Source organism: Engraulis encrasicolus, chromosome 24 (assembly GCF_034702125.1).
Source record: "Engraulis encrasicolus isolate BLACKSEA-1 chromosome 24, IST_EnEncr_1.0, whole genome shotgun sequence".
Classification (NCBI taxonomy): Eukaryota; Metazoa; Chordata; class Actinopteri; order Clupeiformes; family Engraulidae; genus Engraulis; species Engraulis encrasicolus.
In genome coordinates, this window is record NC_085880.1 from 47,737,797 (window position 1) to 47,765,178 (window position 27,382).

The 27,382-nt window shown below is 41.4% G+C and overlaps 2 protein-coding genes across 2 annotated transcripts; one reads left to right on the top strand and one right to left on the bottom strand.

Moving 5' to 3' along the window:
• Positions 1 to 851: 851 nt before the first annotated feature.
• On the bottom strand, positions 852 to 15,547 carry soul2 (heme-binding protein soul2). Its single transcript, XM_063191041.1, has 5 exons — positions 15,459 to 15,547; positions 7,867 to 8,022; positions 6,063 to 6,189; positions 2,726 to 2,909; positions 852 to 1,612 (listed from the first exon to the last, which is right to left on the bottom strand). Exons 2-5 carry the CDS (start codon positions 7,993 to 7,995, stop codon positions 1,438 to 1,440), a joined length of 615 nt encoding a protein of 204 aa, XP_063047111.1. The 5' UTR covers positions 7,996 to 8,022; positions 15,459 to 15,547; the 3' UTR covers positions 852 to 1,437.
• A 10,485-nt stretch (positions 15,548 to 26,032) lies between these two features.
• LOC134441134 (proliferating cell nuclear antigen-like) lies at positions 26,033 to 26,890 on the top strand. The gene has a single exon (XM_063191321.1). It carries the CDS (start codon positions 26,033 to 26,035, stop codon positions 26,888 to 26,890), a length of 858 nt encoding a protein of 285 aa, XP_063047391.1.
• Positions 26,891 to 27,382: the final 492 nt, after the last annotated feature.

Below are 27,382 nucleotides of genomic sequence, written 5' to 3' on the forward strand. Positions count from 1 at the left end.
GCACTCAACTCTACTCTACTCTACTGTACTCTACTGTTCTCTACTCTACTACTCTACTCTACTGTACTCTACTGTACTCTACTCTACTCTACTCTGCTGTACTCTACTCTACTCTACTCTACTGTAAACTACTCTACTCTACTGTAAACTACTCTACTCAACTCTACTGTAAACTACTCTACTCTACTCTACTCTACTCTACTCTACTCTACTCTACTCTACTCTACTCTACTCTACTCTACTACTACTACGCAACACTATGAGTCCTGTCAGCCCATCAGCCAGCCACACCTCAAGGCCTGAAGGCTTTAAGGCTTTAAGGCTTTCCTTTTGTTTGTTAATGGATTTATTTTGTTTGTTTTACTTTCACTTGTAAAAGGTCAATAGGATTTGGTTTCGTTTACTGAGTAGTGTCATGAAGTGTTGTTACAGTAAACCACAAGCTTGTGCAGTAAATACACAGTAGGCTGCTACACGCACAATGTTGTATACGGTATGCTGACAGCAAATACATGCTAATTGAATCAAGCAAATATATTTTGTATGAAACAGAAAATGCAGTATATGACAATTGAATGAAGCAAAGGTCTATCTTTTTAGATGGGTGTTATGGAACTTAGTGATGTGGATGGCAATGCAGATAAGTAATACTGTTTTAAAACCCCTTAAGACACAGCATTATAACTTAGCTGTTACCAGAATGGCAATGACCAAGTCGTAATGTATTACTAAAGGCCCCGTGCACTGTCATAGTAGTGTAGTACTATAGTAACTTCCAATGTCTATTACACAGGAGGTACGGCGTGCATTAAGGGCCTACGAAACAAAACAAAAGAAAACCCAAAACAGGTCCATGCTTGAAACCATGTCACATTTATTGCTATACAATACACATTATGTCCATGTCTTATACATATACCTAGGTATGTGTGTATGTGTCGTGATGCTACTTCCAACATTCAATTCGTCAAGTCAATCTAGGCCTTTAGGTATGCATTTTATTTACTTTACAATGTTTATTAATGTACTTTGGTTACATAATACTGTGAGAAAAATCATGGTCATGGTCAAATACTGGATGTGTCATGACACTGTATATATTGTATGCTACAGTACTTCCAACATTTAATTCATGTTAAAAGAATATGAAGAATATGTAAATGTAATGTAAATAAAATTAAAAAAGGCCAAGATTTGGGCAGATTATTCACTGTGTTCACTGTAGAACATTGGAAAAGCCAGTTAAACCTATGTATGTATGTGAAAAGGTTGACGGTTTGAAAGTTAATTCAACTCGAGGCTTAACTCAACTAGATGATTTCTCAAGTTGACTTAACTTAAAAACTTAAGGCAGCAGGGCAACTTACTTTATTAGGTTAAACTGGCTGCCATGCTCTACAGTGTTTCAACTCTGTAGACTGACGATGTCTGGTGGGGTTACTCTGCAAAGACCCAAACTTCGTTGTGGCGGTTGATGAGGTTCAAGGGAGAGTCGTAACCCGCGGCGACGAACCTGTTTGGCACAAAGGTCATCCCCATGGCCTTCACGGACGCCCGCAGTTTGGTCACCTCCTCGGTGCCACTCTTCTCCGATGCCACCCCACCGAAACTCCTGATGCAGAAGAAAGAGTCAAGGTATATAGTTATCACCACCCCACCGAAACTCCTGATGCAGGATAAAGAGTCGAGGAAGGTATTAGTTGCCACCCCACCGAAACTCCTGATGCAGAATAAAGAGTCGAGGAAGGTATTAGTTGCCACCCCACCGAAACTCCTGATGCAGAATAAAGAGTCGAGGAAGGTATGCAGTTATCACCATTGGTGGGCAGAACGGGTTCATGACTTACAATCCAGTGTCGCATATTCCAGATGATCTGCTTTACCAGTCCAGTTCAACCAGGAGATCATTCAACCAGCAAATCACCCAGCTGAACTGGACAGGTAAATGCAAATTGTTTGGAAAATGTGACACTGGATTATAACTTTAATTGTAACTATTATAACTATCCATTTTGCCCATCACTGGTTATCTCATGGCTTCTTAGACATTTCAGAAAATGCCCTGTGTTAATTCTCTGGAATAAAGAAGCAATATTGAACAGTAATTCTGTGTGATAAAATAATAGTATAATATTGAGCAATATATATATATACACTGGACAGACGAACAGGCAGGCAGACAGAGAGGCAGGCAGGCAGAAACACAGACAGACAGACAGAGAGAGTTACAAACTAAAATAGCCAGAGTGACCCCTCTCTACCATGGCAAGAGATGTAGACTCAGTGTACCTGACATAGACCCTGCCGGCAGGCAGGACAGACAGACAGGCAGGCAAGAAGACAGCGAGGCAGGCAGGCAGGCAGAAACACAGACAGACAGACAGAGATTGGTCAGACTGACTATACTCTGACTAAACTACTATTTACAGCAGGGGTCCCCAAACTAAGGCCCGGGGGCCGGATGCGACCCACCAAGGCCCTTTGACCGGCCCTCCACCTCTCTGCACCTCACCATGTGAACTGACCCAAAAATATTTTAAAAATATTTTAATTTGTTTATCAATAGGCCTTCCTACAGTTTAATTTTCACTAGTGTGAATCTCCAGAAGTTTCTTGTCTTGATAGTTTATCATCTCACTCTAATATAAACAGGCCTACCATTTCTATTGTATCACTCATAAATTGCCAACTATTTACAGTACCAATAGATTTAGTCTGACTGTACCTGACATAGACCCTGACGGCAGGCAGGTGTGTCTCCTTGATGGCGTGGGCGTTGGCCTTGGGCAGGTGTGTTCCGGAGGGTATGGGCCAGGACACGGAGCCGTGCTTCTGCTTCTGCTGCTCATCCCCCTCCCCCTCCTCCTCCACCTGGATGGTAGAGGGCCACGGCAGCTTCACGTCCGCCTCTAGGAGGGTAGCAGGAGAAGCATGTAATTTAAAGNGACACTGTGTGGGATTTTTAGTTTAGTTTATTTCCAGAATCCATGCTGTCCATTCACAAATGTTAACTTTTTCATGAATACTTACCACCAGCATCAAATTCTAAGTATTCATTATGACTGGAAAAATTGCACTTTTCATACATGAAAAGGGGGATCTTCTCCATGGTCTGCCATTTTGAATTTCCAAAAATAGCTATTTTTAGCTGCAAAAATGACTGTACTTGGACCATACTAGAAAGTATTTGTTTATTACTCAGTAAACTTTCATGTAAAGGTCAAATTTTCAATGAGCAGCATAGTTGCAGTGCCTGGGTACTGCAACTATGCTGCACATTAAAACTGTGCTGCCTATTACAAAATTTGATCTTTTCGTGAATATGTACTACACAATAAACCAATATTTACTAGTATAACCAAAGTACAGTAGGTTTTTCTTAAAAAAAAAAAAAAAACTGTTTCTGAAAAAATGACGGACCATTCCTTTTCATGTGTGAAAAGTGCAATTTTCCCAGTCATAACGAATACTTCGGATTTGGTGGTGGTGGTAAGTATTCATGAAAAAGGTAACATTTGTGAATGGAATGTAATGGGAAAAAAAACGAACATTAATTACATTAAATATTACATTACATTATATTTGTTTTAAAGTGATGGGGAGAAATTGCTTGGGTTAAAATTTTCACATTTAATTTGTTATAAAGTGATGGTATTTCCAAAATGCTATGGCCACGATGACCCCACCCTCCACACCATGAAGTGCGCCCATGCGGATGGATGGCACTTACCAGTGTTGGGAAAGTTCATTTTGTACGTGAACTAGTTCAAGTTCAAGTTCACAGCTCTCAGAATGAACTAGTTCGTTCATAGTTCATATTTTTTTCAAAATGAACTAGTTCATTCATAGTTCACAAAATAAATGAACTAGTTCATTTCAGTTCATCCCCCCCACAAAAAAAACAAAACAAAATTCATTGAAAAAGCCCATATAAATGCTTCACAGATAGCCATTATTTAATGGGTTAATTAGTGTTAACAATGACATTGCTGGATATAACGGTATTTTAGTTGTGCATTAGAGCAGCGGTTTATTATTAGTAGTAATAGAGAGTAGGCCTCCTTAACTGTGTTTTCTGCAGTGTTGGGAAAGTAAATTTTCTACTAGTTCATTGTTCAGTTCACAGCTCACCCCCCATGTTGAAAAAAGTGTAGGCCTAAAGCCTAAATTAGTTTTAACAATGAGATTGTTAGATATTAGTCTACTGTATTTTAGTTTTGCATTAAGAGTGGTTTATCAGTAGGCTGTAGTCCTTTAGAGTGTTTGTTGTTTAGACACTGTGTGCTGAGCGATTTCACTTCTTTTCTGTTACTGTATGGACTGGACATAAATCGGGTGCGTGGACTAACGTTTTCCTGCGCTGTTGTTCTCTGTCTCATGCGCAAAATTTGCCATCCTGCAACATGCCAGCAGGCAGCTTTCTCTTGCTGTTGGTGCTGCGCGCGGCGCATTTTTACTTAAATAGTGAAGCGAGAGCACTCCACACTTATTCCGAACGCCCAGAAGACGGTCGCTAGAGGCGTTAATCTAAAAAGTCACCGGAAATCAGAAAACTCGCACACTGCTGGCTGGTTGCTGGCCGCTCTGACTTTAAGTAGAGCGATGCCTGCTGTTTGCTTGGTCCCGCCTCTTTGCACGAGACTAAAGACAGTCGGAGAGAATGGTGTCTGACGCTGTCAGAGAGAATGGATAAGACATAATATTAGACTCTCTGACATTGTGTTCAGTAGCGGTTTCTGCAGGAATATTAATGAAATCTGGTAACTACGGAATGAACGGAATGAAGAACTACTGAACGTTCACGTTCACGCTCCAGATGAACGCGTTCATAGTTCGTTCATCATCTAGAAAATACTGTCCGTTCAGTTCACGTTCTCTCAAAATATGAACTCGTTCATGAACTTTCGTTCATTGAACGCGTTCGGGTACATCACTGGCACTTACTGTCTTTTTTCATAGTAAAACGATGCTGAAATGATCATAGTCAGGAACCATGGTTTTCATGGGTCTCCAAAAAATCATGGATAAGCCATAGTGATACTATGGTTGGTTCAGAGTACTTGGAGTAACCATGACATAGCATGGTAAGAACATGGCTACTACAGGTAATTTAAAACAGTGGTGGAGTTTCGCAAGGGCATCCACCACATAAACCACACCGATGCAGATGGCACTCCCCCTTGGTATAATAGTAGAGCATGAACAGGGTTTAACTGTCTTTATTTCCCCCCTTGGTGTAATAGTAGAGAGTGAACAAGGCCTTACTCTCTTTATTTTCTCCTTGGTGTAGTAGTAGACTCAAGATGCATATATGAACGCCAATCAGATACTGCAGTGTATTTCAATATTTCTATAGCCTATCATCCAATTTATTTCCTCCTGCCCCAAGATCGACCAGGAAAGCCTCCGCGATCGACTGGTCGACAGGTTGGTGACCCCTGTATTTGAGAGTGAACAGGGCCTTACTGTCTTTATTTCCCCCCTTGGTGTAATAGTAGAGAGTGAACATGGCACTCTTGACTTACTCTCTTTATTCTCTCCCTTGCTGTAGTAGTAGAGAGTGAGCAGTAGGCCCTCTTGACTTACTCTCTTTATTCTCCCCTTGGTGTAGTAGTAGAGAGTGAACAGTAGGCCCTCTTGACTTACTGTCTTTATTTCCCCCCTTGGTGTAATAGTAGAACATGAACAGTAGGCCCTCTTGACTTACTGTCTTTATTTTTCCCCTTGGTGCAGTACTACGTAGTAGAGAGTGAACAGTAGGCTATCTTGACTTACTGTCTTTATTCTCTCCCTTGCTGTAGTAGTAGTAGAGAGTGAACAGTAGGCCCTCTTGACTTACTCTCTTTATTCTCTCCCTTGGTGTAGTAGTAGAGAGTGAGCAGTAGACCTTCTTAATTTACTGTCTGTATTCTCCCCTTGGTAAAGTAGTATTAGAGAGTGAACAGTAGGCCCTCTTGACCTACTAGTAGAGCGTGAACAGTAGGCCCTCTTGACTTACTGTATTTATTCTCCCCCTTGGTATAGAAGTAGTAGAACATGAACAGTAGGCCCTCTTGACTTACTGTCTTTATTCTCCCCCTTAGTGTAGTAGTAGAGAGTGAACATGGCCGTCTTCACCTCCTCCATGTCGACCTTGGAGACGTCCACAGTCAGCCAATGAGATGGCCTGTAGAGGCGCTCTTCAAAATCCTTTTCAGCAAAAAAAATTAAAATAAAAAACGACTTCATTAGGCTACTCCATACATTTCCAACAACAATTTCATGGATACGGTTCTTTAAAGAGCTGGAATGTTTCCAGACAGACAGAGCCCGCTGGAAAGTAGTTTAGTTTCCAAGACATTATTTTCCGCACAGAAAGTCAAAGAATGTGCGCACATCAGTGCTACCCGGGCGCCGCCCTAGCGGTGAAGCAGCGCATTCGGCTCGGCTACACAACGAGTTCTGAGGTCTATGGCAATCAGGCAACATCAGTGGCACAGGTGCTGGACCAAACGTAAGATAACTGAAAAGAAAATAAAGGTCCGCAACACTGTTAAATACTCCCAAATATTTAATGACACGACATTTCGGACTAATCGTCCATCACAATGCAACACATCACATTATTTTGCACACACACACGACTAAAGTTTCGGTGTTGCTACATATTCTCGGACTCTGAAGAAGGTGTATCAACACCGAAACGTTAGTCGGGTGTGCGCGCAAAATAAAGCCTTGAAAACAAATCTACTGTGTGCTCCAGCCTCTCCTTTCCAGTGATGCCTGTCCCACTGTGATGCACCTGCAAGCTGAGTGAGGGAAAATGGGTAGAGTCCCAATTCTACAGAGCCTGCTGACCTGTCATCGCTAGCAGAGCTTGCTAACCAGTCATTGCTAGCATAGCCCGCTAACCAGTCATTGCTAGCAGAGCCCGCTAACCAGTCATTGCTAGCAGAGCTTGCTAACCTGTCATCGCTAGCAGAGCTTGCTAACCAGTCATCGCTAGCAGAGCCCGCTAACCAGTCATTGCTAGCAGAGCCCGCTAACCAGTCATTGCTAGCAGAGCCTGCTAACCTGTCATTGCTAGCAGAGCTTGCTAACCTGTCATTGCTAGCAGAGCTTGCTAACCTGTCATTGCTAGCAGAGCTTGCTAACCTGTCATTGCTAGCAGAGCTTGCTAACCTGTCATTGCTAGCAGAGCTTGCTAACCTGTCATTGCTAGCAGAGCTTGCTAACCTGTCATTGCTAGCAGAGCTTGCTAACCTGTCATTGCTAGCAGAGCCCGCTAACCAGTCATTGCTAGCAGAGCCCGCTAACCAGTCATTGCTAGCATAGCCCGCTAACCAGTCATTGCTAGCAGAGCTTGCTAACCTGTCATCACTAGCAGAGCTTGCTAACCAGTCATCGCTAGCAGAGCTTGCTAACCAGTCATTGCTAGCAGAGCTTGCTAACCAGTCATCGCTAGCAGAGCTTGCTAACCAGTCATTGCTAACAGAGCTTGCTAACCAGTCATTGCTAGCAGAGCCTGCTGACCAGTCATTGCTAGCAGAGCTTGCTAACCAGTCATTGCTAGCAGAGCCTGCGAACCAGTCATCGCTATGAACGATAGCTCAGATCCGCTTGTGACTGCCATAGGGTTAGATAAAAATCAAGTCACATGATGGTATTGGGGGGAAGCACACGTTTCACAAACATTAAATAAGTAGAAGCAGAAAACCCTGGTTGAAGCTGCACTGCACTGGATGCTGATTAGCGTAGCGTAGCAGGCAGGAGTCTGGTGACCTGTCATCACTATGAATGATAGCTCATCTCCGCACCACTGGCATAGGAGCAGACCAAGTTACTTGCCAAGGTTATTGTATTATATGATGCTACTTGTATACTTACCGGGTAGGTGTGGATGACGGTGTACTCCGGGCAGTTTGTCTCATGGCAGAAGGAGGGGGCCTTCCAGGCGGCCACCGGGATCAGGCACAGGACGCAGAGCGCTAGCAGATCTGGCAACGCCATTGTCATTTAGGCAGAGTGAAAGGTCAGCTCTGTCTGCAGCACAGAGGAAAAGCGAAGCTGAAATTAAAAGGTCTATAGTGTTGCTAATGTTTGTTTTTAAAGTTATTGAGCACATGTCAGTAGGCAGAGTGAAAGGTCAGCACTGTCTGAAGCACAGAGGAAAAGGGAAGCTGAAATGTGAAGGTCTATAGCAGTGTTTCCCAACCAGGGGTACGTGTACCACTAGGGGTACGCGAGCACACTGCAGGGGGTCCTTGGAAAAAAATAATTTTAACAAACATATGGAGCTTAGTTACATTGGGATGGAGAAAGCGATATAGAACTTGACTTAGGGGGTACTCATGGCACAATGAAAAGGCTTGGGGGTACACAAGACAAAAAAGGTTGGGAACCACTGGTCTATAGTGTTGCTAATGTTTGTTTTTAAAGTTATTGAGCACATGTCAGTAGGCAGAGTGAAAGGTCAGCACTGTCTGAAGCACAGAGGAAAAGGGAAGCTGAAATGTGAAGGTCTATACATACTAATGTTTGTTTTTAAAGTTATTGAGCACATGTCAGTAGGTCGGGTGAACACACCAAGGAAAGCTCTGTCTGAAGCACAGAGGAAAAGGAAGCTGAAATGAAAAGGTCTGGGGAGCATTTCTCGAAACCATAGTTGCAAACGACGTTAGCTACTTTGTTGTTCCCAATGCAACTTCCCATTGGAACTAGATTAGATTAAATTAGATTCTTTATTGTCCCATCGGGATATTTGTTTTCACATCAGACAGCAGTTCCATCAGATTCAGCATTAGTTAGATCTTTGTGGTACACATTTAATTTACGGTACAATAGAAACCATTTTCACACATACCGTTTGTAGATACATAAAAATCCGCAGACATCCATATACAATTTATATACTTACATCTTCATATAAAACCAAATACATATGCACTCCTCTACATGCCTATACACTCCTCTCCTCCACATAAATCCCATCCATTGTTTTCCTTTCCTCCCTCCCATTTACCCAGCTATGTCATCACACATGCATTAGTCCATACATACCCCACATTATTTGGTAACACTTTACTTGACGTCGGTGTCATAAGCATGTCATTACAGTGTCATAATAGTCTCATGACACAGTCATAGATAAGTCATAAACATTATGTTCATGTCATCAACATTTTATGACTGTTGGATTTGGACAACATTTTGTGGAGTTGTTGATAATGACGCAAGGAACAAGTGATTAAATTCTGGTGGTGTTACGGATCACAAACCAGAACCAGGACCTTTTTAAAGGGACACTGTGTGAGATTTTTAGAATGCATGCTGCCCCTTCACAAATGTTACCTTTTCCATGGATACTTATCACCACCATCAAATTCTAAGTCTTCATAAAGACTGGACAAATTGCACTTTTTATACATGAAAAGGGAGATCTCCATGGTCCGCCATTTTGAATTTCCAGAAATAGACATTTTTAGCTGCAAAAATGACTGTACTTGGACCATACTAGAAAATATTAGTTTATTACTTAGTAAACTTTCATGAAAAGTTTACTAAAAAAAAAAGCTGATTTTCAATGAGCAGCATAGTTGCAGTACCCTTTTTGACCATTTCCTGCACAGTGTACCTTTAAAGATTCTTCCCCATTGCTGGCCTATAAATCTAGTCGCNTCTAGTGACCACAAATTGAAGTGCGGGGCAAAACATTAGAAGGCTGAAAGACTTAAAATGAAAATACAGTAGGGTATAACAGAGTCAAATGTTCCATCAAGCAGCTTCCTTGGCGGAGGTCTGCACTCTCTGAGTGCTTCTAGTTTCATCCCTCCATTGCCTCAAGTGTCACCATATACTTTGTCATGTGGCATCCTATAGTCTTTTCCCTTCCAACCTCTTGAGAACGTCATAGTTTTAGAGGTCATTTGTTTGTTTAAGCTGTTTAAGCATTTTTTGTTCCTTGAAGCACCAGGCTCTTTAACAAAACAGCCCGAGGTCGAGCTCGGGGTGGGGTGTGTGTGTGTGTGTGTGTGTGTGTGTGTGTGTGTGTGTGTGTGTGTGTGTGTGTGTGTGTATGTGTGTGTGTGTGTGTGTGTGTGTGTGTGTGTGTGTGTGTGTGTGTGTGTGTGTGTGTGTGTGAAAAGAGAGGGGGGGGGGGTCACAAAAGTTTGTTCAGTGCAGTGTGCAGTTATAGCCGAGGGAACAAAACTTTTCTTGAAATGTGCTTTTTGCCAGCAGGCCCTGTACCTGCGACCAGATGGGAGAAAGGTGAAGAACTGGTTCAGGGGGTGGTCTGGGCAGCCAGACGTGTGATGGCTTTGTCATTTGTGTCAGTGAGGCTGGGGGTGGGGAGGTGTATTATCTTGGATGCCAAATTGGAGATTTTGATCAGTTTGTTCTTGCTAGTGACAGATACAGGTCCTTCTAAAACAATTAAATTAAAACAATACAATACCTGAAATATTTCAGTTGGGGTGCAATGAATCTAAAAACATATGCATGTTTATTTTTTATCATTACATTATGGAGAAAAAATGAACTTTAACACAATATGCTAATTATTTGAGAAGGACCTGTAAGATAGCATGTTGAAGAAACAGGGGAAACAGTAGAGTAGAAGGGGCTGTATGATGCTCTTGTATAGTAGCAGAAGGAGATGGGGGGGCAATGTTCCCCGGGTCCTATGTTCCCCTGTGTTTGTTAGGGACCAGGGAACTTAGGACCCTTTTTCTAAAAAAAAGGTTCTATGTTCCCCACTTTGTATGTTTCCGAGTTTTCAAATTGCGCCCTCCTAAAAACTATTGCTAAACCTAACCTGTCAGTAATGCAATGTTTCTGAGTTTTAAATTTGTGCCTTGACCAAAACCATCTAAACCTAATCGATCAGGGGTGCAACAAAAACCTGCACTTTGCCACACGGCAGTCTACTTGGAAGCAGCGGGGAACATAGAACAGTTTTTTGAAAAAAAGTCCTAGTTCCCCAGTTGTGGGGAACATACAGTGGTGTAGTCTGCGTAGAACGCAGGTATACAGAGTATACCCACTTCTAAATGTTAGGGACTTCAGTATACCCACTTAAAATTGATTGATCCATTGTTTAGAATAACACAAATATATACAGTATACCCACTTCAAAAAAGTAGACTACACCGCTGGGAACATAGGACCCGGGGAACATAGAAATGACCCCGGCAACAATACCCAACACTACCCAGCTAACAACTATGCTTTCGAGAAACGCACCCCTGTAGTGATGGTTCTAATGTTTGCTTTTGTAGCCCCTTAATGCATGCCGCACCACCAGTGGCACGCTGTAATAGTCATTGAAAAGCTAATTAGCATAGTACTACAATACTATGACATAACGCAGGGCCGTAGCCTCTTACCCCAGGTGAAAAACCCATATACTTAAAGTGTACTTTTTTTGACCGTACTTAGTACAAAGTGTACTATTTTCGGCGATTTAAAGTGCGCTTCATTGCACTATTAGTGCGCTGAAGCACTACTAAAGCAGTACGTCAGCACACTTGCAGCACACTGAGGATGCTAAATTGGCACCGCTTTTGGACAACTTTAAGTGCATTACAAGCATACTTTTGAAAGTATGCTCCAAACACGCTTTTCATGCATTCGTATGGCATTAAGAGTGTGCTTGAGTACACTTCTATAACATTTTATTGTCACTAGAAGTTCAATAAAAGTATATTAACTTCATGCTTCTTTGGACTACATTGGAACATTTTAAGTCTGTAAAAAGTATATCATATGAAGTATTGTAAATATATAACAGGTATGCTTGAAGTGTATTTACAGTACACTCCCAAGTACATGAAATAATATAAATGTAATGTTACAATCCATGCTGGTTGTCAGAGCTTGTACATTACACACATCCACAGTAGTGTTGCAGTATGCATGCCTAGCATGACTGGCATTTACAATCATTGCATTGTCACAGAGACTTCAGGTACACATTTCACTTTCTGTCAATCTTACTCCTCCTTCCTGCAATTGATCATTTGGATTGATGATCTGTGGTGACATTGTATTCATTGTTTGAACAATTAGTTCCAACTTACCTCCAACCATGATACTGGGGGAAGTGTGAGCCTATATATACCAGAACATATACGTGACCATCATAATGACGGTGGGAACATGGTCATTTTTTGTGTACCACTTTAAATTTTAAAAACCCCTACAATAAACACAGAATATAACAATGAGTAATATTTTCATGCAAACCAAAAATATTCCTTCAGGATGAATGGCTTTCTGTTTGAGAAATTTACCTCCAAGAAGTGCATTGCATGATTGGACATGCATGATGGTGCATTATGGGTAAATGCACTTGTGTAAGTGTCACGGGGTGACAATTGAGGCCCAAGTGAACCGAAAACTAGATGTCATTCATTCCCAATGTAATGCACCTGGAGCATGATTAGGATAATGGAGCGCAGGTGAGGAGGATGGAGGTGATTGGTGCACGTGGGTTGGTGAGCAGAGTTTTAAGTAAGGGTTAACGTTCGGCGAGAAGGTCGCTACCGTGGAATAGCAGCACGACAGAGAGAATCTTTAGACCCCGACGCGGAGCGGAGGGGTCTTGTTCTCTCTGAAGTGCTGCTATTCCACAAAGCGACCGACTCGCCGAAAGTTAACCCGCTTATTATATGGATATACTTAAATGATTCACACATGGCGGGGACATTTCTTTAGACCTATTTAATGTTAAGATTGTTGCTGCGCAAAACAAAACAGTGCCGTTGTGGAACACCGCTAGGCAACAGCTAGGTAGCCAGGACAACAGGTGTTGTCTATCACAGCAGCTGATTAGAGTGACAAAAGACCGGACCCCCTGCGGAGTGATATGAAACATTCGCTTTAGCCACTGACTTGTATACAAGCCAGTGGCTTTAGCAGTGAACGTCTTGCCATTGACAGCGGTAGCCAGGACAACGGGTGCTGTCTATCACAGCAGCTGATTAGAGTCTTGTTGAAAAGTCGCTTTAGCAGTGAAAAGTCTTGTTGCCATTGACAGCGGTCTGTTATAGACCAACCCGTCCGTTATCGAAAAATAACAGACGTCCGAACGTTGGGGAGCCCCGTTGAAATGAATGGAGCATTCGACAGATGACGTCACAACCATATAATAAACAGCAAGAAACTAGACTGTGAGGAGGAAGCCGCAAGGAGAGATGACTGCGAGAATGCCATCCTGAGGGGAGAGAGAGGCGAGAGTGGAGCGGCAAGATGGGAGACGTCGGACACCGGTAACCGGACAGAGCCAGGCGAAAGGGACGAGAAGTTGGATGAGAAGTGGACGCGATCCTATGGATCAGAAGGCAAACTGGCAGCTCGGAGGAGAGCGTGACTGGCATAGTGCCCAGAAGGAGTCCGCAATCAGAGTGACGGCCAGGTGAACCTGCCTCGATGGAAAGGGGTGAGACGGACATGCACCCCACCGTGAAGATGAGCGACTCGTATTCGCCTGGTTACTTGGCCCCCGTGAGTGCGCCGCTCTCTCTCGCTCTCTCTCGCTCTCTCTCGCTCTCTCTTTTCCTCTCGCTCTCACCCAAGACGGCTGAAGACCAACCACCTCTTCCGGGCCTACGCAGAAGAACTCTCATCGCTTCTCATCACCACCAGCTGCTCCCGATTGAACGTGTGTGCCATGCCCCCTTTGCAGTGTAATTCACCTCGCAACCCCCGCACGGATGGACTTGGTGGCTGGACTGTCCAAGCATTCCATTGGAGACTTCAGACTTGGGCGTGGGTGGGTTCCCCCGTGGGTAATGGACAGAGACAACTAGGCCTACCCCTTTGACTTTTAATCCAGTGGTGGTAAATAAATAGAACGAAAACTGTGTCTTGTTTTTTGGTGTTGTGCAGTGAACTCCCAGGGTAGTAGTATCAAAGTGGGCGCGGCCAGCAAACGCGCGCCCCACCTGTGACATAAGCACACTTTTGAAGATATTTGGGTGAAGTACAATCATGGTGCACTTAGAAAAAGTGTACTTGCAATATGTTAAAACGATTTACTTTAAAGCGCACTATAGAAAATCACACTTCAAAGACATTTGGGTGAAGTGTAATCATATTGCACTTTAAAAAAGTACAATTGCAATATGTTATTAAAAAATACACTTTTAGTAAGTTCACTATTAGAACACTATTAGTATATTCCTCTAAATACACTTTAGCCAAACATCTTCGAAGTCCACTTGAAGTATGGGTCGCTAAGTGTACTTTCTTTGAGAGCAACTTAATTACATCTAATTTTAAGTACACTTTAAATAAGCATATTGTAAACATACTTTTTCTTAGCACAAAAAGCACGAGTGCACTTTTAACATGCTAAGTACACTTCAGTCATGCTTTTATTGTACTAAATTGAACCACTTTTTCACCTGGGACTGCAGGGTCGCCGGCGACCCTGTTCACTTGCTGAAAATGCTTAACTACATCATAACAACATTGCTATGACATTACAGAGAGCCATAGTGCTGCGCTAAGGGGTTTTTAATAATGCACTACGACTTGGTCATTGCCACTCTGGTAACAGCTAATTCATAACGCTGTGTCTCGGGTTAAAGTTATCTTTAATTTTCAAGGCTGAGAGGGCAGAATGCTTCAAGATATTCGCCGCAGTTGTTTGAGTTTATCTAGTCGTAGCAAGTGAAAAAACAAAGCAACAAGAAATTCAGGGCCATGGAGATTGCCCTTCATAAACATAGCGTTTAAAGACAAAATAAATACTTGAAACTAGAAATGCACTCAGAGAATGCAGAACTCCACCAAGGAAGCTGGTTGTTTGAGCATTTGACTATATTACACCCTAATGTTTTTAAAAATCTTTCTTCCTTGTTGAAAACTGGGATGTCAAAATTCATCCTATCCCGTAATGGTGAAGAATCTTTAGAAAGAAATGACAATCAGTCATCACCACCAAATGTAATCACTTGTTCATTTTGTAATTTCCAACAACTTCTCAAAATTTCATCCAAATCTGTACATAACTTTTTGAGTCATCCCACTGGCAGACAAGCAGACAGACAGACAGACAGACAGACAGACAGACAGACAGACAGACAGACAGACAGACAGAAAAACAATAACTAAAACATTAGCTCCTTGTCGGAGGTAATAAGTACTGGTAGAGGCAGAGCATTTGTAAATTACGCTGCATACACACACAGAGGGTGAGCAGTGTTTGTCACAAAAAAACAACAACATAAAAACACATGAAGGACAAAAATATGCAAACGTTGGCTACTGTAAAAATAAAAGGTTAAAGTGTTTAAAGCTAAAAGGATGAAGGTAGAGAATCGTTTGCGGAGAAAGAGAGAGTGTAACACTTCATTTGTCTTCCCTTCGGTGGCTGCTGCTGCACACCAGATGAAAGAAGTGATACAATAAAAGGATGGAAGTAAAAGTAGTTAGATGTAAAGAAAAAGTTAAACAAGGTGTGATATTCTTACCTGTGTTTCCTGCTGTGGCTGCGACAGGTCTGAGGAGCTGGCTGACAATGTGGAGAATGTGGTGGAGCTCAGTCACACCTCCCTCTCTCTCTATCTTTATCTCTCTCTCTCTCTCTCTATCTCTCTCTGTCTCTCTCTCTCTCTCTCTCTATCTCTCTCTGTCTCTCTCCCTCTCTCTATCTCCCCCCCCTCTCTCTCTCTCCCTCCCTCTCTCTCTCTTTATCTCGCTCTCTCTATATATATATATCTCTCTCACTCTCTCTCACTCCCTCTCTCTCTCTCTTTATCTCCCTCTCTGTATCTCTCTCTCTCTCTCCCTCTCTCTCTCTCCCTCGCTCTTTCTCACTCACTGACACTGACACACATGTGCACGCACACACACACACACACACACACACACACACACACACACACACACACACACACACACACACACACACACACACACACACACACACACACACACACACACACACTGACACACACACACACACACACTGACACACCCCCACACACACAGACACCCACACCCCCACACACAGACAGTAATCAGTGGAAGAACTAGTTTGTTGAGTTTAAATTCAGGTACTACACATTACGCAGGTACATCTTGTAAATCTTCAAAGCTGTTTCTCTGCCTGTCTGTCTGACCACTCCACTCCACCCTGGCCTGTGTGTGTGTGTGTGTGTGTGTGTGTGTGTGTGTGTGTGTGTGTGTGTGTGTGTGTGTGTGTGTGTGTGTGTGTGTGTGTGTGTGTGTGCTAGTGTGTGTGTGTGTGTGTGTGTGTCAGTGTGTGTGTGTGTGTGTGTGTGTGTATGTGTGTGTGTGTGTCAGTGTGTGTGTGTGTGTGTGTGTGTGTGTGTGTGTGTGTGTGTGTGTGTGTGTGTGTGTGTGTGTGTGTGTGTGTGTGTGTGTGTGTGTGTGTCAGTGTGTGTCAATGTGTGTGTGTGTCAGTGTGTGTGTGTGTGTGTGTGTGTGTGTGTGTGTGTTAGTGTGTGTGTGTGTGTGTGTGTGTGTGTGTGTGTGTGTGTGTGTGTGTGTGTGTGTGTGTGTGTGTGTGTGTGTTTCTCTGCCTGTCTGTCTGACCACTCCACCTCGGGCTGCATTCTTGCAACCAGACAAGTACCCAGGCCACGCCCTCAAGTACCCTGGCCACGCCCTCAAGTACCCTGGCCACGCCCTCCTACTGATGTAACACCTTTGGCGTTGCTTCTAGTCAGGCCAGGAGCAGTTCAAATAACGTTTCTGAGCTGCGCAGAAATCGGGAACTCCACCCACTTCGTTGGGAAGTAAGCAATCAACTTTGAGCAGCTTCAACGGCCTCGGACAATAGCAAACGGAGGGAGGTCGGTTAACCAGGCCATTTGTCATCTTCTTGGTCAGACCAGTGGTGTAGTCTACTTTTTTATGGTGGGTATACTGTATATTTCAGCACTTTTTGAAGTGGGTATACTGTATATATTTGGGTAGATGACGTGACGTGTAAATTTTGCTGTCGCAGGCTCTTAAAATTATGTATATTCATGCTTTCAAAATTGTCAAAGCTTTAAATGACAAAGCTGTTGTGAAAAAGTAATGTGTAATAAATCCAGAGCTTAAATAAGTATACTTAATTTTGAGTCAAATGTCACATTTGTCCTATGGTGTGACTGTCGCAAGCCTGACTCTCCATATTAAAACATTTTAAAATAAATAAGCAAAGCTCAGTCATTTGTCTAAACAACCCTGGCATGTTTTTCAAGGTGTCTATTTTAGCAAGTGGCAATGCTTAATTTTTTTCCTGTTTTTCTGAGACTGTATGGACTTATGAAACTTTGTCACAGAAAACAATGTCCTGTGGTGTGACATCATATTTTGGGTTAATTCTGTTATAATTATCTGTTGTTGAAGCTCCAGCGGTACATAAATTGTGACTTTAGACCCTTAAGAAGCCAATGGCAAGGGTGGATTTTAGGTTTTTCTCTCAGAGTTCTTCAATCAGTCAATTATGTTTTGCTACCACAAGATGTATTAGTTTTGTAGTCCTTTGGTGTGACAGCCATAAAATATATTTTGACAATAGTGTATATTTTTCACATTTTTTTCTTATGTAGATGTATGAAAATGCATCTTACTAAAGGTGAAATTGTATTTCAGTTGGCAACTACATGGCTTTAAATTAACTCAAAAGCTCAAAAGTCCTATGGTGTGATGGTAAAAGTCATATGGTGTGACACTTTGAAGTATCACACCAAAGGACAAACAGGTCACACCAAAAGACTAGATATCTGAGAAATAGGTTTTAAAACAACTGTTTGTACATTTTTTGTTTATTTTGTTGTTTGACTAGATAAATATTGTGTATTCAAATTACTTATTCCTTTATTGGCCATTGGAATTTATACTGCTGATTCTAGATTACATTACATTGCATTTGGCAGACGCTTTATAACCAAAGCGACTTTCAAAAAGAGGACATAATCAAGCCAACATCACAAGCAAATACAAAGTGCACAGGAGATATACAGAACAACAAGTGCAGTTGCAAAGAGGGGTTATTTTTTTATTTATTTATTTATTTTTTCATAAAGAGTAAATAACGAGTACACACACACACAAACACACACACGCAAACTAAACTAAACTAAACATCATGTCAGGAGTCTGCCCTGGGGCAAAGCCAGCTCAAGCATTAGTCTAGTAGATACTCTCGAAAGAGGAAGGTCTTTAGTTGTTTCTTGAAGGCTGCAAGAGACGTGCTTAGTCTTGCTGCCTCTGGGAGACCGTTCCACCACTTGGGTACCACAACGGAGAACAGTCTTGACTGGGAGTACCTAGAGCGACTGGATGGCAGAGCCAGATAGATAAGGATATAAAATGTCATTAATGGTGCTTTGAAACCAAAAAATACAACGGTAACAGTGAAGGAAAGATGAGTGAGAGAGTATAGAGAAGTATAGATGAATTAAGTATGCTGTGGAGAGCTCAATATAGCATAAATGTGCTGTCCAGCTTGAGATACCAAACAGGCACTGGCCACTACACACTACAGGTTCAATGGTGTGACAGTCATAGCATACCTACAAAGAGGGTGAGGTGTGATGGTCATGCCAACGTCACACTTCAGTATGAGTCTTATGAGCTCTGCAGGTTAAATTTAATGACCGCATGGCTGTCATTAAGTGTTACGATAGGCTGATAATCTATGACTTAAAGACTTATAAGCATAAAGTGTAGGTCAATATTGACTACAACATTACATTATGATCAAAAGACAAAACAATCATGTTGATACATTTGTTTCTGGCTCAGTTTTGTATTTCTGTCCTTTAGTGTGACATGAATGTCCTACGGTGTGACATTTTTAAAACGCTCAAATATTTGTTTGAGCTTAACAATACATTTGATAAACACTGAATATTGCATTAGGGAAGAACAAATTATCATCCCTGAAATGTTAGTATAAATTCGGACAATTTTGAACATTTGAAAAGAAAGATATCCCTATATTTCCTGGAAGTTTTCTAATAAGCTCACCTCTAATGGGGAAAAAAATCCTTAAATGGTTATTTCTCATTACATTAAGACTTTTTAAAAAAATCAATAAATATGAAGAGTGTATCAATGTTCATAAAACTTCATCAAGCCATTTCTACATCACTTAATATATTTATTTCTTAATGTCACACCAAAGGACTTATTTTCAGCAAATTGCTTTATCAATGTAAATAAATAATCAATTAATAGACTAGGTAGAATAGGTAACATTGTTACCACTTGGATTTTTTGAAAGATTAATTGCTGCACTATGTAGACATATACTTTTTCCCCTCATAAACAATGTTGTGTAAAAAAAATCGTTTTTTTTCTGCCTAACTGTCATCTATCCATTTGTGCTATTCAAAATAATGGATCAATCAATTTTAAGTGGGTATACTGAAATCCCTGAAATTTAGAAGTGGGTAAACTCCGTATACCTGCGTTCTATGTAGACTACACCACTGGGTCAGACCAACATCTTGGTCCGAGATTTGAAAGTCGATGATAATCAGGCAACCAGACAAGAGCTTAGCGGCCAATAATGACTATCGAGTGCTAATCAAAGTGATATCAAGTGAGAAGTCCTACGGAAAACTGAAACAGTCAAAACTTGCCCTATTTTTGTCTTGCAACACTATTGTGACAAAAAAATAGACCAAATAAAATCTGCTGCTCTTACCTGGTTCAATGTCAACAGCTAAGAAGAAGAAATGAGTTCATAAACATACAAGTGAAAAGTGAAAGTGAAAGCCCATTAGGAAACTCCAACTCCCATTGTCATTGTGACACAGCACTCCACAGCACACATGTGAACACAGCACACTGCACACAACGAAATTGCATTTATGCCTCACCCGTGCAAGGGGGCAGCCCTCAGTGGCGCCCCATGGGGAGCAGTGCGGTGGGACGGTACCATGCTCAGGGTACCTCAGTCATGGAGGAGGATGGGGAAAGCACTGGTTGATTACTCCCCCCACCAACCTGGCGGGTCGGGAGTCGAACCGGCAACCTCTGGGATGCAAGTCTGACGCCCTAACCGCTCACCCATGACTGCAAATAGATAGTCTCAAATAGTCCCAGTGCTACAATATACTCAGCTCCGCATGCATCTTTCCCATTTCATGCTCTTCTTTGTGCAACCCTGCAGCATATGACTGTAGCAATTTCCACATCATCAAGGACAATTATTGGTCTAAATGGATTTAGTCCATACAGTAGCACACCATGTAAGCTGATGGAGACTCTTAGCCCATCATTCTGTACAAGCTCTACACACTTCATCTTACAATATAAAGCTTTCAGACATTTCTTTTGTCAATATAACAATGTTAAAGCTGCCTGAACCTGTGTGGCTTCGTCCCAGCAATTATGTGGTAAGGAAACAGAAGTCAATAAAGGTCTCAATAAAGTACGGTTCACTTCCAAGGGGTCTGGGTACACTTTGAAGCGTTCACATATGCACTGAAAAAACTGAGTCTTTTGACAACGTCATTATGACGTCATTTCCTGATTTTATTGCCCAAAATGTCACCTTAATGTATTTTCCATCTAACTTGGGTAAAGCACATCAATTTTGGTTATTATGTGCATGAGACCACTTCAAATGTTCACAAGGGTGTCTGATGCTAATGAAAATGTAAAAAAAATGTGAAAAGTGATGATGATGAGACTTAGATCAGTGATTTTTGGTCAGGCGTACCTGTCAGAAAACCATTGCCATGGCAACAACAAAAATGATAAACATTATCTTTTGGTATCACATTGTAGCCAACTTCATTTTAGGAAAAGTCACAAAGCTTCGTAGTCATAGCTTTAGTCATTCAGGAGGTATACGACATCAAAGTTGGTGCGGGCACTTTTAGCCCCCCCCCCCCCCCCACGGTCTGGATAGGGTTAACACAGTGATGTGGGGTTTGAGTTAGTCGCTACACATAAAGTAGGCTATGATACTGATTAGTTGTACCTATTGTTCTGATTCAATTGATATTAAGCTCACTTCTGAAAAGTTTGGGTGGATTAACGTCCAATAACCTTGCCAGTATCATGAATGTCCACCTATTTATTTTTATCGAACGAAAATGTATTATTGACTTGTATTGAATGCATATAGCAGGACTTAACTCAGGAAATATCCATGATTTACATCATACTGTACATTTGATAGAAAATGGGAAACCATGTTCATAACATTATTTTTTGGCATATAACATAGCGTATTTCACATATGTTATTTTCTGAGGGCTAAAATTACAATATGGACCCTGGTGAAAACACCACACAAACTATTGTGCTTTTGTCACTTCTGCACAGTAATTTTCCTAAGTCATCCCAGTGAGCAGGGCCGGATTAACGCATAGGCTAGATATGGCTGCAGCCTAGGGGCCCCACCACAGGCTAGATATGGCTGCAGCCTTGGGGCCCCCAACCTGCCAGGATCCCCCTTCTTGGTCAGAAGTGAGAAAATGCAGAATTATGACAATAAGCAATATCGAAAAATTCATCTGTCATGTGGAGTAAAGCTGGTAGACATGTTCTCCTTAATTCCTAGCATGTTATTATGACACTGTCTACGTAAATTCAAGTCAAGTCAAGTCAAGTAGGTTTATTGTCAATTTCTCTACATGCACTGGTCATACAAAGAATTTGAAATAACATTTCTTGCTTTCCCATACAGACATAGACTAATCTAGGTAAGGACATAGACAGTATAGACATAGACAGTACTTATACATAGACTTAAGACAATATGGACATAGACAGTGCTCATACAGACATTTAAAGTGCAAGACTGGACAAAAGAAGACTTGTAGAGAACATACATTAAGAGGTAATTGTTGTGCTTTTGTGCTTTTCCTAAAGAGTCCTTTATAGCGTTTTAATTTTTGGGGGCCCCACAGCAGCCTGTAGCCTAGGGGCCCCAGGCCATCTTAATCTGGCCCTGCCAGTGAGTAATGACTGAGGTTCCATATGGCGTACACAAAGCTACGTTTTTGGGCAATGTTTCCAGATAACTTGTACCTCATGAATGAGCTGGAGAAGAAAATATGACGATGACATGAGAAAAAAGAGGAAGTGTCATCCTTCTAGCACTGGCATGTATTTAGCAATATTCTGCTCTCACTAAGCAGAACCAACTGTACATTACGTAAGAGATTTTTTTTTTTTTTTTAAGAAATGTTATCACATCTATTAATCTATTGTTCACCAGATGTATTTGTTTGACCATGAAGATAAAATAAGAAATCAATAAAATGTTAAAAAAAAAATACAAAACATAAAAAATCTACCACGTTCTTAGGTGTGGATGAGAAACGTGATTAACAGGAAGGATAGCTCTTTTCTGCATTCAGCAATGTCTTCCACAAAATCACCTGTTAATGTCTATTTGAATTCTTTAGGATTATTTAATGTAATCCCTAATCAGCTAGTACATTGTTCAACAGATGTACACTACACTGTCACTGATTCTTAAGAATGTGGTTTAACAGATTTTAATTTGGAAAGAAAAAAAAGTTGTTCAAATCCAAAATATAGAGGTATATTATCACAGACGAAGATCTGGGCTGCGCATCAATGTATCAGTCAACCTCTCTTTACAGTTTTTTTCAATTGCTAACAAGCTTTTGTCCAATCCTCAGCGACATTTGCAAAACTCTTCATACATTTAACACACCAAGGGTTTTCCATGGCCATACAGTTGACACATTACATGCCTTTTTCACACAATTAGCAGTCAATGAATGCATTTCTAAAATGCTAACATTTCCTTTACACACATGATAACCAAAGCAACAACACTATGTATCTTTTATGGCTTATTTTCAAATGCTTACACACAGTGTGCCAAAAATGGAAATCCAACATCCAAAACCTTATTTCAGTGAAAAGGCCTTTACATGACATCAGGAGGAGTACAGTAAACATATTTATTGATAAAAGTAGAAAAAACCCCTCCAATTTCAATTGTTCAGTTCTGCTGTCAGTTTTTAACACATTTTTACTGTAAAATGTGAAAATGCAAAAGTGTCTCATAATCAGACTGAAAATGCTTTTGTAGCAGTTGGAAAGATCTGTTTGTTTATGAGAATGTCTATAGGTCTAACCAAATCTGCATGTAATTCACATTCATGTTAAATTACCGTATCATGTTTAAAACTTTTACATATCACTGTGTCAACACATCTGCAGAAATTGGTATAAATTACAGTAGGCTATATGAATAAACGTTTGAAGTCAATGTTGTCCATAAAGTCATGATTTTGAGATACATGAAAAGGTATTATACAGATTCAGTAATTTCAGGGCCGGTTCTAGTCCATTTACCCTTGGCAAGCACCCCCTTTCCTTTTGTGGATTTACAAATTGGCATCTTTTATCATAGTGTCTTCAACCTGATCGAGTACTAATCTACTGTAGAACCTACATATATAAGTGGCCATGAACGCAATAGACAGTGTTTTGTGTGACATTCTAAATTCTTTGGGACTTTCGGGCTTTATCCCCCTAAGACATTTGGTGCCCTAGAGACAATCGCCTTGATTTTGCTTTTATGTGTATTTGTTTCATGATATTTTCTTCACTGTAAGTAATTTGAAAACCTTTTTATATCATACTATAATCTACTGTACCTCCTTTAGTCAACGGTAAAGAAAATGCTTCCTGCTGGAGTCATGTTGAAAGTCAACAATGCATGAGGTCACAGTCTTGCCTACTTGCCTAAGAAGGAAATTAAGTGCAAACAGTGAATTGCATGATTTGAATGCATACAATAGGCTACTGAAACATAATTCTATGCAGATTCTGTAATGTTGGCAATAGCCAGAGTTTTGAAATCTTGTGTGCTTTGATTGACTCCATGTACCTTGTGAAATGAAAACAAGTATTATTTTTTTGAGAGACGTTTTTCAGTTTGAGCCATATTTCTAGTGTTTTGGTAAAGTTTGTCACTACAGAAAAAGATGTCATCTATTTAACAGTAGGCCTATGTGTTTTTGAGAAGAAGACTAACTATTTGGCCAATTGTGTTAGGTAAGAGGTAGTCTGTGTTAAGAGTTTAGAAAAAGTATCCAAAGTATGGGTAAGCGTTTGTTAGCAATTGAAAAAAAACTGTATTTTAAATAGGCTCTCACTTTGTTTTGTGACACTGTCATTAGAAGTGAATATATATATTATAGGCCTATGTATATGAATATGAAGGTGGCCCAAAAACTTCGTCTCCCACAGTTCATAGTTCTTCTTATCTCCGTCTAACACCAACCGAGATCAACGTGAATTTGTCCTTTCACTCATTGCGCCAATGCTGAGACAAATTCTACTAACTATAAACTTAGGCGCAGTGCAGCGTATTCCGGGCCCATAACCTGTTACAAAACTGAACTAAACTGCTGACTGGAGACATTTGGGGTGAAATGAGCAGAGATTCTTCATTGGTAACAGGTGAGTATTATTTTAACAGTTCAACTTAATTGTAGATACATATTGTAAAAATAGGCTATTTGTAAAACATGTCAAAACAAGTACAAAAAATCTTATTGTGTAGATTACGATACCGCAGGACTAAAGGACCAGTCCCCCAGCCCAACGGCATCAATACTGTATGAGGCTTTGGGAGGGAGGTTTACCAACGTTTCCACGCCAACACTGCTAGTAGTGACACCTTAATTTCCCTCTGCATCAATAAATGATACTCTACTCTACTCTACTGTACTATACTGTACTCTACTCCACTCTACTCTACTCTACTCTACTCTACTCTACTCTACCAGACCTTGCCTTTGATTCCAATTTGTGATCATTGATGACACAGAGGTCTGAAATGGATTAAATTCACAGCCTGGCTATCGCAGAACATTGATGACACAGAGGTCTGAAATCCATTAAATTCATAGCCTGGCTATCGCAAATCATTGATGACACAGAGGTCTGAAATCCATTAAATTCACAGCCTGGCTATCGCAGAACAGTGTGCAGCATCACAGTGAGGTAGGTCCAGGTCCTAATACACTTATAACATACTCAGAAAAGAATGACAAGAAGAGATTATAATGAGAAGGACAGTCACCGGAGCATATTAGATGTGCAAGATTAGTTTAAAGATTTAAAATTTTAATTTAAGATTAGTTTTGACGTCAACACGTCTTCATCAGAATCAAAATGGAAAATGATCACTGTGTGTGAGAGAGTCAGAGAAGGATTGACAAATGATACAGAAACCATTCATCATTTGCCAATCCTTCCCTGACTCTCACACACATGTATCAGTATCAAAAACCATTAACAGTGTATGTTAATGATTAAGTAATGGGAAATAATAAAGAGATAATGGTTAACAAATGTTTTACAAAGGGTTATCTAAGGTTTGAATAATGCTTACAAATGCATAACTAATGCTTAACAAGGCGTCTGTATTATAAAGTGTTACCTGGAATGGAATGGAAAACCTAGATATGCACTGCACTACATAAAAGTACAAATTAATTTTCCACATCAGAGATGATCTGGTGACTCCCCTTCTCAATATCATCTCCGTCCTTGCCCATGACACACCAGGTAGTGACGAAAGAAGGATACTTTAAGGAAAGATTTATGTTGAGATAATCAGTTCCTCAGAAGAAATTTCACAATCGCAAACGCAGCATGAAATAACATTGACCACCACCCAGAAAATTCCCCAACACACACACACACACACACACACACACACACACACACACACACACACACACACACACACACACACACACACACACACACACACACACACACACACACACACACACACACACACACATTGTTGGACGAGCCAACACTTTATAAAGAAGAGAAATGCAGGCACTTCACATCTCGGCGGCCATAGTGTCACAACGTCAAGTTGGAGAGCTGGGCTTAGGCATAATAACACTATTTTGTTTGAAGTTTTTTTACTAACTCTAGTCATAGCAAGTATCGTTATTTTACAGTTTTCACGGTTGTGTGTTTGCCGTCTTTTGTTCTAACGCCAAAGTTAGATTGCCTAAGAATCCGAGCCTCTTTACTAAGTCGAGAAATCTACAAAATGTTCGAGGCACGACTTGTCCAAGCCTCAATCCTGAAGACGATGCTGGAGGCGCTGACAGACCTGATGACAGAAGCTCAATGGGATGTTAGCTCATCGGGCATTTCATTACTGAGTATGGCAGTGTGTGACAATTCACACAGTTCACTTGTGCAACTGACTCTCAAAAGTGACGGATTCGACACGTACAGATGTGACCGCAATCGCGCAATGGGGGTCAACGTGAGCCGCATGTCCGCAATCCTCAAGTGTGCCGGGAATGAAGACGCCGTTACGCTCCGTGCTGAAGACGATGCCGACGTCCTGACCCTCGTCTTCGAGACGACCAATCAGGAGAGAGTGTCAGACTGTAAGCTGGCACTGATGGACTTGGATGTGGATCAGCTGGGTGTTCCGGAGCAGGAGTACAGCTGCGTTGTTACGATGCCCTCTGCTGAGTTCGCCAGGATCTGCCGCGACCTGTCGCTGATCGGAGACGCCGTCGCGATCTCCTGTGCCGGGGACGGCGGCGTTCAATTCTCAGCCGCCGGCGAGTTTTGCTCCGTCAACATCAAGTTGCCCCCGACCAGCGGCAGCGAGGAGGACGAAACGGTAACTATTGAGATGAAGGAGCCAGTGCAGCTCGTCTTTGCCCTGGACTACCTAAACATCTTCACCAAGGCCACTCCGCTATCCAAAACCGTCACCCTCAGCATGTGCGCAGATTTCCCCCTTGTGGTGGAGTACGAGATTGCAGACATGGGTCACGTCAAATACTACTTGGCCCCGAAGCTCAACTACGAGGAGCAGGAGCCCCCAGTTGACGAGGAGGAGCCCCCGGTCGACCAGAATTCCCTGATCGCAGAATGTTATGCTTAGTCAGTTGAGAACCTTTTGGGCGGGATTTGGTCAGACACATCTGGCAACACTGACTAAGCATAACATTCTGCAATCAGGGGCTTAGTTTAGTTCAGGGGTACCCAAACCGGGAGACGGGTACCCGGATACCCGCCACCCCCCTTTGACTGGCCCTCCACCTCTCTGCACCTCACCATTTGAACTGGCCCAAAGAAGCAATCCTCAAAGAAAAAAAATAATGAAATGATATAATGAATGAAATATATTTTTGACAAATATTTTATTTTGTTTATCAACAGGCCTTCCTACAGTTTCATTTTCACTAACCTAGAGTGAATCACCAGAAGTTTCCTGTTTTGTAGTTTCTCATCTCACTGTACAGTAATATAAACAGGCCTACCATTTCTATTGTATCACTCCTAAACTGTCAATCACCATATTTTCCCAACCTTTCCTTGCTATTTTACATGGTTGTTATTAGAAAATAAAATATATAGCTGTGGTATTTCAAAT

What these genes read in the sequence shown, in the direction of transcription:
- LOC134441134 (XM_063191321.1), top strand. Translation starts at nt 26,033, where the DNA reads ATGTTCGAGGCACGACTTGTCCAAGCCTCAATCCTGAAGACGATGCTG.
- soul2 (XM_063191041.1), bottom strand. Translation starts at nt 7,995, where the DNA reads ATGACAATGGCGTTGCCAGATCTGCTAGCGCTCTGCGTCCTGTGCCTG. An exon ending in CCGTCATCCACACCTACCCG is followed by an intron (nt 6,190 to 7,866) that starts GTAAGTATACAA and finishes TTTGCTGAAAAG; the next exon opens with GATTTTGAAGAGCGCCTCTA. An exon ending in TAAGGGGGAGAATAAAGACA is followed by an intron (nt 2,910 to 6,062) that starts GTAAGTCAAGAG and finishes CTACCCTCCTAG; the next exon opens with AGGCGGACGTGAAGCTGCCG.